This window comes from Saccoglossus kowalevskii, chromosome 11 (genome assembly GCF_978046115.1).
Source record: "Saccoglossus kowalevskii chromosome 11, keSacKowa6.1, whole genome shotgun sequence".
NCBI classification, from domain to species: Eukaryota; Metazoa; Hemichordata; class Enteropneusta; family Harrimaniidae; genus Saccoglossus; species Saccoglossus kowalevskii.
Genome location: NC_140651.1, coordinates 192070 through 209967, shown reverse-complemented (window position 1 = coordinate 209967; position 17898 = coordinate 192070). Strand labels below are relative to the sequence as shown.

At 38.8% G+C, this 17898-nt stretch overlaps 1 protein-coding gene across 1 annotated transcript in view; it reads left to right on the top strand.

Moving 5' to 3' along the window:
- Positions 1 to 17898, top strand: part of LOC102807103 (malonyl-CoA decarboxylase, mitochondrial-like) — a 128159-nt gene that overhangs the window by 98332 nt on the left and 11929 nt on the right. The window contains exons 8-9 of the mRNA XM_085505554.1: positions 3505 to 3657; positions 3910 to 4137. Coding sequence (XP_085361680.1) covers positions 3505 to 3657; positions 3910 to 4137 — 381 coding nt within the window. The remainder of the gene's footprint in view (positions 1 to 3504; positions 3658 to 3909; positions 4138 to 17898) is intronic.

Below are 17898 nucleotides of genomic sequence, written 5' to 3'. Positions count from 1 at the left end.
TTGTGTTACAACAGACGATGTTTCTGGTGAGATTGAAAATGATAGCGGTGAAAGGTTTGTTGATTCAAACGTACAAGTTGGTGATGATGGAGACAGAAGCAGGTCATGTGATGCAACAGTAGTAGGTACAGTGGCTGTAGATGATTGTTTGCCTGTAGTAACCTCGGCAAAGGTTGGTTTTTTTGGAAATAGTAACCTCTGCATAAACGTGACGAGGTGCATCACAAGGTTGCAGGGATAGAGAGGAAGAGGAAATAGGGGGAAAAGGAGGGGTTCGTACTCTCTCTTCTACTGAAGCAATGTCAGAAAAACATTTTTTTAAAGCACGTTCATTTTCATTGTCAGAAAGTTGACTTTCACAAGTTTCATTTTGCCTATCGTCGCTATGGGGTGATCATGGAGATCTTTTTTTAGCTCCATGGGGTGATCGAGCACGTTTTTTAGAACTGTTTGATTGTGTATTGTCAACTTCCATGTTAAGATGATTTTCTTGGTTTATATCAGTTAATACGTTTTCATTAACATTGTCTGAATCTTTATCTGTTGTTTTATCATTGTTTTCAGTATTATTTTTGATATTATTTTTACCCTGACACAATTGTTGACTGTCCGACCCCTCATCCATAGCAGGAAATTGAGGATTACCATTGTTCAGGTTGTCATTTTTGTTATTGACATTTTCTGTGGAATTCAGTTCTGGTTCATCTGTCAAAGTGTTAATCGCCATTGTTTTCTGGGTTTTTATTTTGCATGACAATAGGGTGTTTGTTTGGGCAGTTATTACGTGTGTGACCTTTTTGATGACATAAAAACATGCAAAATCATCGGTTGAAACATATATATTGAAAGTTTGGTTGTCATTCACAATTGGCAATAAACCATTAATATTTGTGTTTTTGAGATGCACATATACCTGCCTTCAAAAAGATTGAACATGTTTCAACGTTGGTTTTTTGCAACCAAGTGAGATAATACGAACACCACTCATTACCCGTCCATGTGGTGTTAGAGTACGAGCAATGCATTCATTTGGTAGAAAAGGTGGCACATTTGATAAAACCACTTTGGTGGATGGACAGACAAGTGGCTCTACCGAAATAGACAAATCGCCAATGTCTACTCCATTGGCACAAACCAACACAGGAAACTGATGAAACAAAACTGAATAAGAAATACTCACACACAACCAGTGATACTGTATACAAAACGTGGAAGCATTGAAAAACAAGCACTGTACACTGTACAAAGGCAGCAAAAGACGAGCCAGTTGGCCGAGATCAGGAGCGTTCAAAAACACGTCCTGCTCCGACCATAGTATAGTATAGTATATTATTTGACTCAAATTAATAAATTGGAAATACATTAAGCATGGTCAATAATCATACACAATAACACGAAATACAGAATATAAAAAAATAAAATGTTAAAATGGATAAGGTATTACATTGTAAAATTGTGTTGATAAATTTTCCTAGACTATTGGCAATGAAACTGTCTTTATTATCATTGTATAATGATAGAGTATTCCAAAAGTAGCTATGTATCTTTACAATTTCATCCAGTTTGCAGTCAAAAAGAGCATGCATTTCATCACCAACAGACTGATCAGAACACAGTGCGCAAAATCTTTGCTCTGAGGGTATTTTTTGGTATCTTAATTTTTCAATTGGTAATTTATGTGCTGAAATTCTAAATTTGGTTACACTTACTCTGTGATTTAAATTATTAATTTTATTCAGATATGGTTCAAAATCATAATCTGATTTTGTATTTATTGTAAATACGTAGTTTATTATTTTCCTTTTTGGATAGAGTTGGTTACCAAATTTTTTCATAGTAAATTCTTTTAAGATTGTTTCTAAAAATGTTAGCATTATGATCAGTGTCATTCAATCGAGTTATTTCAAGTAGTTTGCTAACAAAGTTTGCCCATGAATCACTATTGAGTGTGCACTCTGACTGATAAGCACAGTGCACTACATTACCACATTCTTTATTTTTTACTCTTAACCAAAACTTGTACTATCAAGAATTTGATGTGGATTGATTCAATTTCTGAGCTATCACTAAATAATTTCTGAATAAATAATTCAGGGGTGATATTAGGCTTAAAATTAAAAGCTGCCCAAATTTCTGAGCAGTATAGTAGAATAGGCATAAGAGAACTATGAAATAGTTTAATTGCATTAATTGGTGAGTTTGTTTTAGGACCCCTAGTGCTCGCTGTGCTTTCTTTACAAGGTTATTAACAACTGTAAAATTGCCACTACTCTGAAAGGTGATCCCTAAGTATGTATATGAAGATACTACTTCTATTTGTTCATCACCTAGAAAAAAGATGTCGTTAATAACTTTGGTTTTCTTGATGTTGACAGTCAGTTTCCACTTTTTGCAATAGTCATTAAAGAGATTAAGACTGTCTTGTAGCCCAGAACCTGAATTTGACAGTATGACAATGTCATCCGCAAAGAGTAGACAGTTAAATGACATGTCATGCAGCCTGACAGGTTCAGTGTGTACTAGACTTTCAGATAGGTCATTGATATAGATATTAAACAACAGGTGTAACCTTAGTGCCTCATATACATTGCCCCTTGTATGTTCCATTACGCATGCATTGGGGGTAGAATATATTACTGTTGGCATTGCCTAAGGTCAATCTTGTGTACGATCTTTTGAATACAAAGTCAAGTCAACAGGGGACTTAAATTGCACCCTTGTTTAACAACATTGGAAGACATGAAAGTTTATCTCTTGTTTAATACATAGCATAATGGTGCCCTCTCCCTCTCTCCTATAATGCATTGAAAAACAGAAGAAATCATAAAGTAAATTCTTCTTCTCCAAAATGGCTGAATCTATTGAACAGAAATGTGTACATGTATGTATACCCCATTGATTCTCTCTACCATGGCTAATACAGATAAGAATATCAATTCTGCCATCAATGATGATTTGTCTATCAATTTGGGTAAGAACATTAGAGTACTTGTCAAAAGACTATTGCCAAAATTGTGTCCACTATCATGGTATGTAAGAGGTGTTATAAACACAAAGAGCATTTGTGAGGTGCGACCACACTTTTTGAAAAGAACAGAGGGTGGATGATGAAACAAAAGAGTATGGATGTGCTAATACAATAGGGTACAAACTGTGACAAATTTCCATGACCGACCTCCATTAAATTAAATCACAGACTACAAACCATTAACCAGAATAAAAATCAAGAGATGACTGAATTGCAAAAATATCAGTCAAAAACAGAAACTCCAAGCCGATGTTAAAATTGAAATAATTAAAAGCAGGCAGGTGTCTGTGTCGAGCTTTTCTTATAACCTAGCTGTCTTTCAGGTTAACTCACGTTATAGCCCTGTGCCTTCTACTTGTGCTGTTGCACTTTGGCTAATACATGCAGTGGCTATGGGTCCTCAGTCTCAAATTATTAGTTGTCATATAGCTATCTAGTAATTTGTTGAACAAGATTCTTATTATTATTATTTTCAGGGTTACAGGGAGTGGACCTTGGTAATTATCTCATAAAGCAAGTTGTGAAACATCTTCAAGCAGAATTTCCAAAGATGCACCAGTTTTCTAGTTTGTCTCCAATCCCAGGGTTCCGTGAATGGTTGCTAGGAGAGATACACAAGGAAATAAAAGGTTGGAGTTAATTTTTTTAATGAAATGTCCAGCTTACAGTCATCATAGGGACAAATTATTCCTGACTGCACAAAATAAAGTTCCAAATTTTGATAAAGAAAACAGTCAGAATAAATTCATATTGATTATGGGATCCCATACTCTAGCACCAGCCTTAGCTGTCTTCTTGAAAAAAAGCTATGAAACAAAACAGCATTGATGTTGTGATTTATGAAACGCTTTTAATACTCAAGTTTGTTTTGTGTTACCTAGGCGATAACCCAAAAGGTCTTCTCTTCACTCATTCTGAGCTAAGAACAATCATGGAAATTTTTAAAAGATCTGACAGGTCCACAATGGAAGAGTTAAGACGACTGTTCATCACTAATGATTGGTCTCAATCCTCAAAGATGCTTAGACTATTGGAAAGACCTTTATTGCGACTGTGTGCAAGGTATCTTTACTCAGAGAAACGACGAGGCCATGCCTTAAATCCAGTTGGTAAGTATAACTTTCGTTTATTGGTACTTTGCTGTTTAATTCACTGTTGTCATAGTGACAGTTCTGTTATATTTGTACTTGACTTATCATTTGTAGCTTACTTTCAATTAAACAATTGCCATTAGTACAATAAATAAATGTATGCAACTTGAATGTGATGTTCAATGACAATCTTATAAGACCTCATGATCCTGAGCTTGTTGTGGTTAGAGATTACTCAGTGTCTGACTTACCGAGAGATGCCTCATTGTCTTCAAACTAAACCTCCGTGTCCAGCCCAAGAGAAGGCCACAGGGTGTTGAAGCACCAAAACACCTGAATATCAGCAAGTTGAAGGTCAGCGACATCAAGCAGTCTTTTGCGGACACCTTCGAGCAACGCTTAGACTCCACTGTGCTTGAAGGCCAGAATATTGAAACAGAATGAGCCGGTGTATATATAACACTGCCATAGAAATATAAGGACTGGTTTGATGAGAACTGCACAAAGACTCAACAGCTGCTAGAAGAAAAGCATCGTGCCTACAAGGCTTATCCCGATGACCCAAAATCAGCATCAAAGAAAGACACACTGAGAAATTCATGGAGCACCATTCAAGTAAAACTGCATCAGATGCAGAATTCCGGGTTGAGCTGCAAAGCAGATGAGATCCAGGGCTTTGCAGACAGGAAGAACATGAAGAATTTCTACGACAGCTTGAAGGAAGTCTATGGCCTTATTACCTTAAGATCACTGTCTCCCATCCTCAGTGCTTAAGTGTTTTGGAGAGATGGGCTGAACACTTCGACAGCACCTAAATAGACCTTCCACCATCAACGATGAAACCATTGACAGGCTACCTCAAGTATGTGTTGAAGAGACCATGGACGCCTCTCCCACTTTGGAGAAAATTCAGAAAGCAGTCTGTCTTCTTTCCAGTGCCAAAGCACCTGGTTCGGACCCAATTCCAGGTTTAGTCTATAAGGAGGGTGATGTGGCCCTGTCTGAGAAACTCCACCAGCTGTTTCAGCTTATCTGGCAGCACGAGACGATGCCACAGAACTTCAACAATGCCTCCATCATCCATCTACACAAAGGTAACCACCAAGCCTGCGACAATCATTGTAGAATCTCGCTGTTGTACTCCATTGCAGGCAAGATCCTGGCTAGAGTTTTGATCAACCGCCTCATCACACACCCGTGCAAGGCCTCCTACCTGAAAGCCAGTGTGGCTTCTGGAAAGAACACGGGACTATGGACATGGTGTTTGCTGCTAGACAACTACAAGTGTCAGGAACAGAATGCCGACTTTTTCTCCACCTATGTCGATCTGACTAAGGCCTTTGACATGGCAAAGTATGGATGTTCCAGAAAGTTTGTACGACAAACTACACAATGGCATGCTGGCAAGAATCCAGGAAAACGGAATGACCTCTGATCCATTCCTTGTTTTCATTGCGTCCTTGCTCCCACCTTGTTCAGCCTCATGTTCTCAGCCATGCTGACATATGCCATCATGGATGCCGGACTGATGGTTTACAAGCAAAACCATGGTTTCGACTGACACCATCAACAACTTATTGTTTGCTTATGATTGCGCCCTCAATGCTGTCATTGAGGCTGATATGCAACACAGCATTGTCCTGTTCTCTGATGCCAGCAACAGCTTTGTCCTTACCATTAGCACTAAAAAGACTGAGATAATGCATCAGCCAATCCCAGGAAGGCCCTATGTTCATCACTATCAACAGGCAGTGACTGACCGCAGTGGACAAGTTCACATAGCTTGGTAGCACACTTTCTAGAATTGTGGTTATTGACAAGGAAGTCAACGCCAGACTCGCTAAAACAAGTGCCACCTTCAGCAGACTACACAAGAATGTCTGGAACAACAAACTTCAGAATAAACAGCAGGGATTTTCTAAACAATGACATTAAAGGTATTAATCACAGAAATTAACTGCATACTGACAGAAAATTAAAAACCGAATTTGGACTTCAAAATTATCTGCTGACAGTAAATAACCCACTACACATATCACTACAAGATGGTGAATACATGGATGTCTGTATAAATCGATTTACAGATGATGACTGGGACATAATTAAGCATGTTATGTTAAAGCATAATAATTGATAGAGGCGTATTGTATTTGGGACTGTGAGGCAGTTTAGGGTTTGACTTGGAACACTACTTAAGGTAGCGAGAAGGTTTTGTGACGTTTTTAAATAAAACATTCTCTGTCTGTTGTCTCGTTCAGAGCAGTAATTTAGGTTATATATATCAAAAGACTTAGTATCGAGGTGCAAGTTCGCACAAACTGGACAGACATTGTTTACATAATTATCACGTGACATCAAAAATGGCGAACCTTGTAAAAATGACTAAGTACGCGATTGCGAGAGCACACTGCGGAATTTCCTGGTGAAATTTAAGTTATGCATTGTCCGTAATCATGTCCATTGAAATGCGTCTCCGATAATCAAAAGACTTATTATTCCGATTTCTATGCAGGTTTGTTTTTTTGTCCCCAAATTATTTCATACTTGGCACCTTTAACAGACTATTATTCTGTGACAAAGCATTTTCTTTAAAAACCCAGACATATTTCGCACCATCATTATCTTTTGAACGATAACTGCGAGTTTGAATGTCCTAGTCCGAACGCACTTGATTTGGCGGCGGTCCCAATGAGTCGTTCTCGATCAAAACTTCAACTCGAGAAAAACGCGAAAAACAGTTTTGGTTAATAAAACACTGTAGATTTGCTGCATTATTATAAATATACACTAAAAATGGCCAAACATATTAACCACTGATATCATAGAACTCATAAAGAGTGTCAGATAATGAATAATTTCAAGCTCGAGCGCGAAGAATGAAGAAAACTGCTGGCATTTGAGTCCGTACTCCAGGAACGTTCGGGTTTTCCATTGTTATGCAAACGAACAACGAGGGATAATCCTCTGACAAACATTACTGTCCCACTGTACACGCTGACAGTTTACAAACAAGCTAATCCTTCAAGTGTCTCAGATAAGACATCTAATAAAACGGTTTTCATGGTGAAACAAAATGGCCGATGTTTGAAAAAAAATTGCTGTGTCAGAGTGCGACACTGAGTGGCAGATATTTCTTTGCCTCGTCTGTCAACTCTTTCTTTCTTTTCTTCGCCATTGCGTTAGAAAAAAAATGTATTAGTAAAATAGAATATTGACTTGGAAAATAAAACGATTTAAAAGAAAGTTGTGCAAAGTTACAGTACTCCTTTCGCACAACCTCCCGCCCGCTTCCGCTTTCCAATCACCTTTTTCTCTCGCTTTTGCGACCGCTTGTTGAATTCGACCGGACAATTTCCGCTTTGTTTTCGACCGCGCAAACCCCGAAATATCACCGCCCACCTGCTCGCTCGCGCGCATTTAAAATTCGGACTAACAGAATAATTTCCGAGGTTCACATTGTCTTATAATTAATTGTCTTTCTGGTTTTTATAGATGTTGAACAGCTGACAAAAGTTCAAATACTTTTTGTTTTAACTATATATAATTATATGCACGCAACCTGACCCTTTGACCTCGATTTGGCTTGGACTGAATATTTTATTTTAAACAATATTCTGACGTGAAATACAAAATGTATTTCAACACAAGTACGATAGGGTTGTCTGGGGTTTCTTTCCTGATTGTTGAGTCTTCGCAATGTATTTTGTATAATTATTGTTGTTTTCCCCCGATGCTGAAGGACCGTAAAGCTAAATGGCAGTTACATGCATGGGCTGAGTGAAAGAAAATATTTCTAAGCCTAAAATAAAACCTAATATTACACCTCTTTGTGTATTTGTTAATTTTACATATGTTTGTCATGACAGTATGTTTGTAAATATCTAGAAAAATATCGTCTTTCGTTGATAATTTCGATTGTTTGTTTGGAATGTCGATCCCCGTTGGTTTCTCTATACTGAGTTTAGGAAGGGCGTCGATCAACACCGTGACAATCAACTGAGAGAAGACAAACATTGACCGTAATTCATGGAGATCATGTTCGTAATTTGTGGGCTGAAACCCCAAATAATTAATCAAGTATTATTATTTTAATAAATATTTTATTTTACATCGCAAAACTAAACCATGCCCAAAACAGAGCTAGAGTTGTTCGCGGTGAAACAACCGCATTGAAGACGATGCAACTTCAGCTAGCCATTTCTTACCTTGAAATAAAAAAAATAAAAATTCGAAGAGCATCGGGGAAAATATTAATAATCATCCTTATCAATCGCTTGCTTTATTTTATTCGAATCCATGAAATTCACGATTTTTTTTACATTTGTTGGCAACTTCCGCGCTAAAAATTATTGAAAATGTGGGTGTGGTTATTTTGCAAAGTCCTGTTGATAATACGGACAAATATGGTTCTGTGACCCAGTTCGTGCTCCGAGCAGGTGACTCTCAGCCAATCAATGATGTTGTAACAAAGCATATTTGACGCTAATTGAAGGGTCGTCGTACAATCCAATCACCGGCGTCGATTCACATAGTTGTTTGTGCTGTGACAGGCTTCAAAATTATTCGCTGAAAAACATATATTTTGACAAACTGATGGAATTTGACCTTAGTTCAAAAAGAAAATACTAGGCTAAGATAAATTAGAGCTCACGCGAATCAGTTTTCTCTGCAAGTTGTGAAATAAAGTAAACCAGAGTAGCGTCGATGATTTTCAGCCCTGAAGGACTTTGAATTGTTCATCGACTGGCCACCAAATAGTTATGGCTATAACTAAATTTGACACGTTTTTCATTTAAGCCCAATAAATTATTCATACATGTCAAGCTCTGTCAACAACAGAGTATACAGATAAGATGTTATCATTTAATTCCTTCCAAAGATAAACACTATGCAAATATCCATGAAACGGCAGTTGTAGTCTTTTCTGCTAGTGTTTTAAAACACTAATTTGAGCAACGTTATTTCGCAATTTCGATCTTTTGTAAACCTGGGGTGATGTATCAAGGTCTAAAGTAACCGTTTTATCAATTTTTGAAAAATCAAGAAAAAAGTGAAAATTTCCCTTCTCGCTACCTTAACCCCCTTTCTTGATTCCTTGATTGCCATCATGTTGAAGTGCATCATTATACCACAAACAACTACCACAAACACACATTCTCACTAGCTGAGAGTTTGCACACATTTGTCGCATGTTATGGTGATGGAAAATGACCTCCATAAACAGGAAGTAGAACTAGAACTGCCCACTGCTGAGGGCATGGTTAATAGATAGAATGTGATAGTGCTAATTTAAGAGACACAGGGTGTTCTCTTATTGTACTTTCCTTATAATATTGTGAGCCATTCCAGCTCTGATTGCCAAAGGGGAGCAGCTCTGTACCCACCCAGGAGCAGCACAAGGCAGGCAATTTGAGTGGCAACTGTAAAATTTTGCAAGCAAAATCACTCTCCTTCTGGAACTGGCTGCTGCTCCTTCTGGAACTGGCTGCTGCTCCTTCTGGCACTAGTTGCTATTCTTTCTGGCACTGGCTGCTGCCCCTTCTGGCACTGGCTGCTGCCCCTTCTGGCACTGGCTGCTGCCCCTTCTGGCACTGGCTGCTGCCCCTTCCGACACTGGCTGCCGCCCCTTCCGACACTGGCTGCCGCCCCTTCCGACACTGGCTGCCGCTCCTTCCGACACCGGCTGCCGCTCCTTCCGACACCGGCTGCCGCTCCTTCCGACACCGGCTGCCGCTCCTTCCGACACCGGCTGCCGCTCCTTCCGACACCGGCTGCCGCTCCTTCCGACACCGGCTGCCGCTCCTTCCGACACCGGCTGCCGCTCCTTCCGACACCGGCTGCCGCTCCTTCCGACACCGGCTGCCGCTCCTTCCGACACCGGCTGCCGCTCCTTCCGACACCGGCTGCCGCTCCTTCCGACACCGGCTGCCGCTCCTTCCGACACCGGCTGCCGCTCCTTCCGACACCGGCTGCCGCTCCTTCCGACACTGGCTGCCGCTCCTTCCGACACTGGCTGCCGCTCCTTCCGACACCGGCTGCCGCTCCTTCTGTCACTGGCTGCCGCTCTTTGACACTGGCTGTCGCTCTTTGACACTGGCTGCTGCTTCTTTCAGGTTGCTGTTCTATCCCATTGAGAATGTTACTGCTCTTACCCACCCCTGCGTAATATTACACATGTACCAACTCTTCTCTTAAAATCACTACTATTAACAGAAATTTATAAGAAAATCAATTTCACCACATTACACTGTTGCAGTCATAATATAGGATCCAAAAGTCAAGGTTATAGATATGATATGGAGTGCAAAATATATGTAAACTTATACTAAACTGGCAATTCAGCAGCATTTTCCCCCAAAAAAGTCTAAATCTTTATATCTATTTTTTGCACTGCTTTCCATCCTGATCACCAGCGCGGCAACAGAACAACTATTTCTTTGAAATAATAAAAGCTTTTCTTGCTCTGTTGTTGATCCAGACTTCAGGTCAACAGCAGTGTAAAAATAGCTGGTCTCTGTGGTCCTGCATGGTCTTGTTTATTGGTAATCAGAGCCATAGTAGGAGGACAAGAGCTGCCCTGGATGCATTTTCGAAAGGGGGTATGTGATGGACGTTCACACTTCCTGTGAGCGTAGCATAGGATGGTACAGTGAAGGTACAGTTTCTTGTAAAACAAGTGTCACTAAAGTGAAATATTCATGAGAAATTTCTGGTGACACAAGTACTAGTGTCCAAACACTAAGTCAAAGTTTGTTGGTGGATATGTCATTAGCAACCACTGGCATATTCATAGCAATGTGCATGGGTACAATAGCCTATTGTCTGAAGTCAGCCATTGCTGCTTGCAGCTATATTTTTAGGGGTCCAAGCCTGAAGGGTGAGGCGCCTATTATTATCAACCTTTTTTTATTGTTGGTTTTTTTTCTTCTTCTTTCTTCTGTACTTCTTTCGTCAAAAACTGCTGAACAAAATAGTCTGATATTCTCAAACTTATAGTCTGTACTGTGAACTGGTGCATAAGACTTTTAGAATTTTGATTGGTCAATTGGTTCGGCAACCATATTGGATTGAAATAAAACCGGAAATGGCTATTTGACCACTTTCTGAGGGTCTGGGCGTTTAGATTTGTTGACTTTAGCGGTCACGTGACTTTTTCCGCCACCTTTTTTCTCCAAAAACAAACGGTGAAAAACACTCTTAAATCTTCTTTAGAACCACTTGGCAAAATGCTCTTCAATATGGTGTTGTATCATCAATACATGATGTGCATTTCAGTTTGAAAAAATTGTTATGATTGGTCATATTTTGGTTTTCTTCTAAACAGGAAGTAGTTTTTTTATGTGACAATTAGATGATTATCTTCTTATTTGCTACATTGTATCACTACGTTGAATATTTTCAGAAAGTTAAAAAGAAGTCAGATCAGTCACATGGTTTGGCCGCCATCTTGGATATTGTGAAAATGAAAATTGTGCAATTACATGTACATGTATTGTATTGGCCCGATTGGGCTTAAATTTTGCAAGTGTATTCTACTCGTTCGATTCATTCTTTCACCTGAATGGCACATGACTGGGTGTGTCTGGGTGCCCATTAGGGTACCACTGTTGTAGGTACTAGTAGGAAGTTGAAACCTGCATTATGATGATGATGTTAAACAAGAGATTTGACTAAAATAACAGATGGCCAAATATGGTCATGTGAACTCATTAAATATGCATAACTATCATATTTGAAACACAGAACAGTACATGCAACCAGTGCCATAATGAAGACTTAAAACAAAGCATGTAACTAACTTAAGAGATGGCCATATATGATCATGTAACCTCATTAATATGCATGAGCATATGGCTCACTACATGTATGTATTTTGAAAACCAAAACAGGTAAATACATAGAACCAACGGTGCTTCAACCTTATGGTACATATCATTCGAACTACCCTAATGGCAATTGAATGACCACATGGAATATGTCTGTTTACTTGGGCCCAGCTGACACCGCTTGCGGCTTTAATTAATGACCATTTTGGTTATTTTTGAAAAAATTTTAATTTTTACTTCTTGTAAAACAGGCAGTCTGAGTTGCATGTAATTAATATTCTCAAATTTGTGGAAGAAAACAAAATTTAAAGCTACTAACAACAGTGCAAAACTTTTGAAATATATATTCCCCCAGAATTTTATTACAATGATGAGCATGTGCATGAGTAGTTTACTACATCACCAGAAAATCTGTGAAAATAATAAATTTCATTTATTACTCGTATGCATAATTACAGATTACAGCCCCAGACGGAAACTATTAGAGAATATACTCAGTCCAACAGGAACACCCTAGGGTAACATTTTCTAAGAAAAAGGCCTCGTCTAAGGGGTTACCCCCAAGGGTAATCGTGTGTTTGAGGCCTTTCCGTCTTCATTCTCTTTTTGTTTCCAGTGCTCCCACAGGAATATATTTTCCCGCTGAGCATTTCAATTGCAGTTTTTACATTATGGTACAGGCTTTCCATTATGAGGGCCCCAGATCTCATCTGTTTTTGTTGAATCGCCAGCTCAGTTTGAATTTGCCTTGATTCCCGTTTTGGCAGGGTGAATTTTTTCGGTTTTCAACAATCTCATTTTCTGTCTTTCCTTTGATTGCATCTTGCTTAAATCATTAAAAAGATTAAGAATGTGTTGACTAGATTCGGCACATAAGATATGTTCATCTTGCCACTTAGAGCTGCCAGTTTGGGACCCAAAACACATGTGTTGTCATTTTTGCTTTCGTCGCAAAGTGAACTGCTACACAACCCAACAAGGGGTGGTTAGTCAGGCTAAGGCTAACACCAGATATCTAGACCAGTTGCGCTTCCTAGTCCCACCCTCAGCCAACACAACAGTTGGTGTTCCTGGCCAGGGAGTTCGACACAGAGGTGGGCTTGGTACAGTCGCCGCAGGCCCGTTGCCTAAACGACCCGTTGCCTAAACACCATTCCCTCTGTGTCCCTCTGAGAACTAATGCGGATCCTTATAATGATGTCAGCGATTTGCAGCTCGTTCTCCCAGTATGCATAACACAACTGCCCATTACAGCGCACTTTTGTTGCAATGACCAAGTGAGGGATGCCTTGCCCTGGTGGTAGGCAATTGCCCCTTTGGTCCCACTTGCCGCGGCTATGACTCTGGAAGTGAATGCCTCCCTCACATGTTGGGGAGCGCACCTATTTGACCAACATGCCCAATCGAAAATATGGCCCCTGCGTTAGATTCAGGACTGCCATATCAACTGGCTCGAACTGAAAGAAGTGCGCTTAGCACTACTTCACTTTCTACCAATAGTTTGAGACCACAGAGTCTTCTTTCGCACAGACAACACAGCAGTGGTCTCCTATAGCTACAAGGAGGGGGACCAGATCCCAGTCCTAGTGGAGCAAATTCTCCTTTAGTACCTGGAATACAATGTGGAGCTAGCCTCACACCACCTTCCAGGGGCGAGAAACAGTCAAGCGGACGCCCTCTCATGGCGACCTCATCTCCAGAATGCGGAGTGGCGGATACCCCAATGGGTAAACTTCAGACTGTTTCAGCGGTGGTACGGTCCAAGGTTAAACCTATTCACCACACCCCGAAACGCCAAGCTCCCGGCGTACACAACACTTCTGCCGACTCCAGGAATCTGGGCCAGGGATTCTGCTATTCTACGGGTACTGGTGAAACTTCGACAGGAGCTTTAAATTTACTTTTTTTACTTATTTAGTTTATATTTACTTTTGTCGTTGTGCTTGACAGGTATGCTTGTTCATGGTTATTTGCCAAATAAACTGTTAGATACTACTATTGTCCCAATTATAAAATATCGCTTGGGCGATATCATTTCCCGTGACAATTATCGTCTGATTGCTGTTGCTACCTCTATGTTAGAATTAATACTTCTGAAACGGTTGGAGGATTTTATAACTACTACTGATTTTCAATTTGGTTTCAAGTCGAACCATTCCACGGACATGTATGTCCATGTTGTTAAGGAAATTATTGATTTTTATAAACCTCACAATAGTCCTGTGTTTTTATGCTTCATGGATGCGTCAAAGGCCTTTGATCGTGTCAATCATTGGTCCCTTCCATTATTTATTGTAAGACTTTTGATGTATTGGTATAATTCTCAGCAATTCTATGTTAAATGGGGTTCTGTTATGTCAGACTCGTTTGGAGTTTCTAATGAGGTTAGACAGGGGGTATTTTATCTCCCCTTCTTTTTAACTTGTATGTTGATGATCTGAGTATTGAGCTTGGGAATATTTCTGTTGGACTTAAAATTAACAGTATGTTCATCAACCATATGTTTAATGCTGACGACCTTATTTTAGTTTCTCCTATTAAAGTAGCGAGAGGGGAAAAACTAGAAAAAAAAAACTTGTTTCTAAAAATCCCGGATTATGCAACCTTATATTGTGTACTTTCTTTATCTTTGGTCCGAATTTACAGTGCGCGATGCATTTGTTGAGTAATTTCAATTTATTCCCGAAAACTTAGTTGTAGGTGAACACGTCCTTCATGCATTTACATATCATGTTGAGTGACGGACTGAAGACAAAGGATTTAATTTGCATACTGATTTGTTGACCATCCGGCTTTATTATATCCTGTGTAATCTATAAGTAGTGTCCGTTACGCGATCGAAGCACAGACAAACATTACGCTATGGTATTCAAGCTTTTCTCAGTGTTTCAATAACCTAATATATCATAGGAAGGAGTTCTAAGATGAAAAAAACTGGCTGCTGAAAAATGTCCGACACCGTTAAAAGATATCTAAATGAAAGTGACCTGGGCTCATATTATAGTCAGCCCGCAGAGTGGAATCAAAAATGTAACTCCGTGACTGCCATTTTTCCTGCGTCAAAAAAGAGTGGACATTCTTTTGATGTGAATCGTAAGCTGGTGATCGCATACAATTTTTTCCAGTCTAAAGTTATAGTAGGAAACAAATTTTGGTAGTATATTTCGCTTTTCGGGGGGGAAAATTTCCTTTTAACTAGTATTTGGGAAAATATTCTCGTAGACATTTTGCTAATAACTATAATTTTACCATCACTAGGAACACTTACCGGGAGAGTGGGTCTAACAACATAAGAACGTTTAATATGCCAAGTTTTCGGAATTGCATCCACAAGACCAAACCATTTTAAAAAAATTGTCGTGCCTTCCAAACGATTAACCAATAGATCCCAAGACAGAATTTTACCATTCTTATCATATAAATCCGTAATATAAACTATACCTATGTTATACAATTCCCTATAAAAGATAGATTTTCCTTGAATAATAATATTTTGATTGTTCCAAATAATCTCACTTGCGATTTCTTGAAGATTTTCCGGGGGTTTATGTAAATTTACTGACGACCATGCATGAAGAACAGACTCATAAAAGGGTGGCAAGTTTATCGGTAACATTTCCCTATTAAAATTACACTGGAACAACAAATTTGCTCCACCTACCGAATTAAGATACCAATCAAAAACTTGTTTCCATGGATGGTAATTTTTATCAAAAAACTTTTTAACCCAATTTGCTTTTGCTCCAACACACATGCTCAATAAATCCGGCATAGCCAAACCCCCCTTTAACATATTACCAATCACAGTGTTTCTGGCGATCTTATCAGGACCGTTCCAGAGGAAATTATAAAACATCGAGTTGAGTTTAACTAATACTGATTTAGGAACGGAAATAAGGTTAAACGTATACAGTAATTTGGAAATAGCTAAGGATCTAATAACTTGTATTTTACCGAGTAAAGATAAATTACGACAAGCCCAAATTTGTTTCCTACTATAACTTTAGACTGGAAAAAATTGTATGCACTTCCGTACAAGGTTACAATAGAATCTAAGTCACGTGCATTTTATTGTAAAATTTTGAGAAATATTCTATATATTAATTTTATTTTATTTAAAATGTCCCCAGCTTATGCATCATCTCCCCTGTGTACTTTTTGTAAAAAAACAGATGAAACTTTACTACATTTATTTGTAGACTGCCAATATTCAAAGGAGCTTTGGGGTAAAGTATTTCATAACTGGGGCAAATTTTTAAATCTAAACAGTCTGCCAGATAAACATCAATTACTACTTGGGGATGGAAATTTTAGTACTATTACAAATCAGGTTATATTACTTGCTAAACGGGCTATATACACTGCTAGGTGTCAAGATACCTTACACAGTTTCATAGTATTAAAACATTTAGTATTGAATATTTATAAAATTGAAAAATATATTGCAACTCGTAAAAATATTATGGAGCATCATGTTAATAAATGGAGTGATTTTCCAGTCGAATAGGTCAAATTTTATGTACCTTACTCTGATAATTTGTTGTATTTGTGATTGTGTTGTACTTTTTGTTCTGTTTCCTTTTCATGTATTGTTAATTGTATAAGAATAAAAAAAAAAAAAAAAGCTGGTGATCGCGGCTCCTGGCTTTGGAAAGGGTCGTCGCGCAATGCGTAAATTTAGTAGCTACATGGGATTACCGCCTCCTCTATTATATCTGGAACCACATTCAGAGAAAACACTCGGAAAGTTTTAGACGTTACTAAAATACTATTAGAACAAGAACTTTAAGATGCCTATAAAAACTCAAAACAGAATTGGCGGAGATAGACGAGAGTGGTGACACCGATAAAAAAAAACAGTGGATATAGCGGTTTCTGTCGACGGGTCAAGCTGGGCGGTCCGAATTCAAATATCAGTGCGTGAACTCTGGAGGTCATTACCCAATGCCGCACGTAATTCAAACACGTGGTAAGTAGAGTCCAGTCGAAATGTACGTGAATTATGCGATCAAAGTGCGCTGCCCAGAGTTTATTATATTATAGTAAAATTTAATATGACGCACGGTATGGTTATATTACATATTCACTTCATTTCGAATAAAATAATTCACCATTGGAACATCGATGAATCACAAGTATTTAAAATATTTTCTTGGCTTTCCGTAGACACCTGACTGCTATCCTTTTTAATGATTTAAATGCGCCCATGTTTTATGTTTGCGTAATTATTACGAATGCAACGCATTATCAAGTCAGTAATATTGAAATATTCACAGACCCAATACCCTGAGTCAGCATTCTAACAATAGTAAAAATTAACTTGAGTTTGCGTAATTATCATGAAAGCAATACATTACAAAGTTGAAATATTCAGAGCTGGTACAATATTGTAAACAAATTTGCGTAATTAGAAAAGCAGTGCACCAAGTAAACGATATTGATATATTCAAAGTACAGAGTTGCATATAAGTTGCGTAATTACAGTACCGTCGGATATGTTTAATAGATCGACGCGCGGAGCACAAAAGAAAAAGGTTGCTAAGGTAACGCGTTAGTTCAGCGCGTAAATTGGGGTCAAACTTCGGTCAACACACACTTGATGTCAGCATCGCCGCGCAGCAAGTTTCGCAAAGAAGTACTTGAAGTTCAATTGAATCCCAAAATGATGTCACTGATCACTCAGTTGTCGCATCGTGTCTTGTGTCATGTCATGTCCATGATGCACCCCGTTTCAACTTTGGCTTGCTTTTCCTTCTTAGTGCATGTTCTTGTTCACGTAAAATGCGACCTCTCACCAACGTATTAAAACACTTTGAATTTATACTTTGATTATATTTGGTCAACGCGAAACATTATTTTTTCTATACATTTTCTGAGACAATTTTTATCAGCGCAGTGTTATTTTTTCAGACAAAATGGGCTTCGTAATATCTGCCATAACATCGCCAGGGCA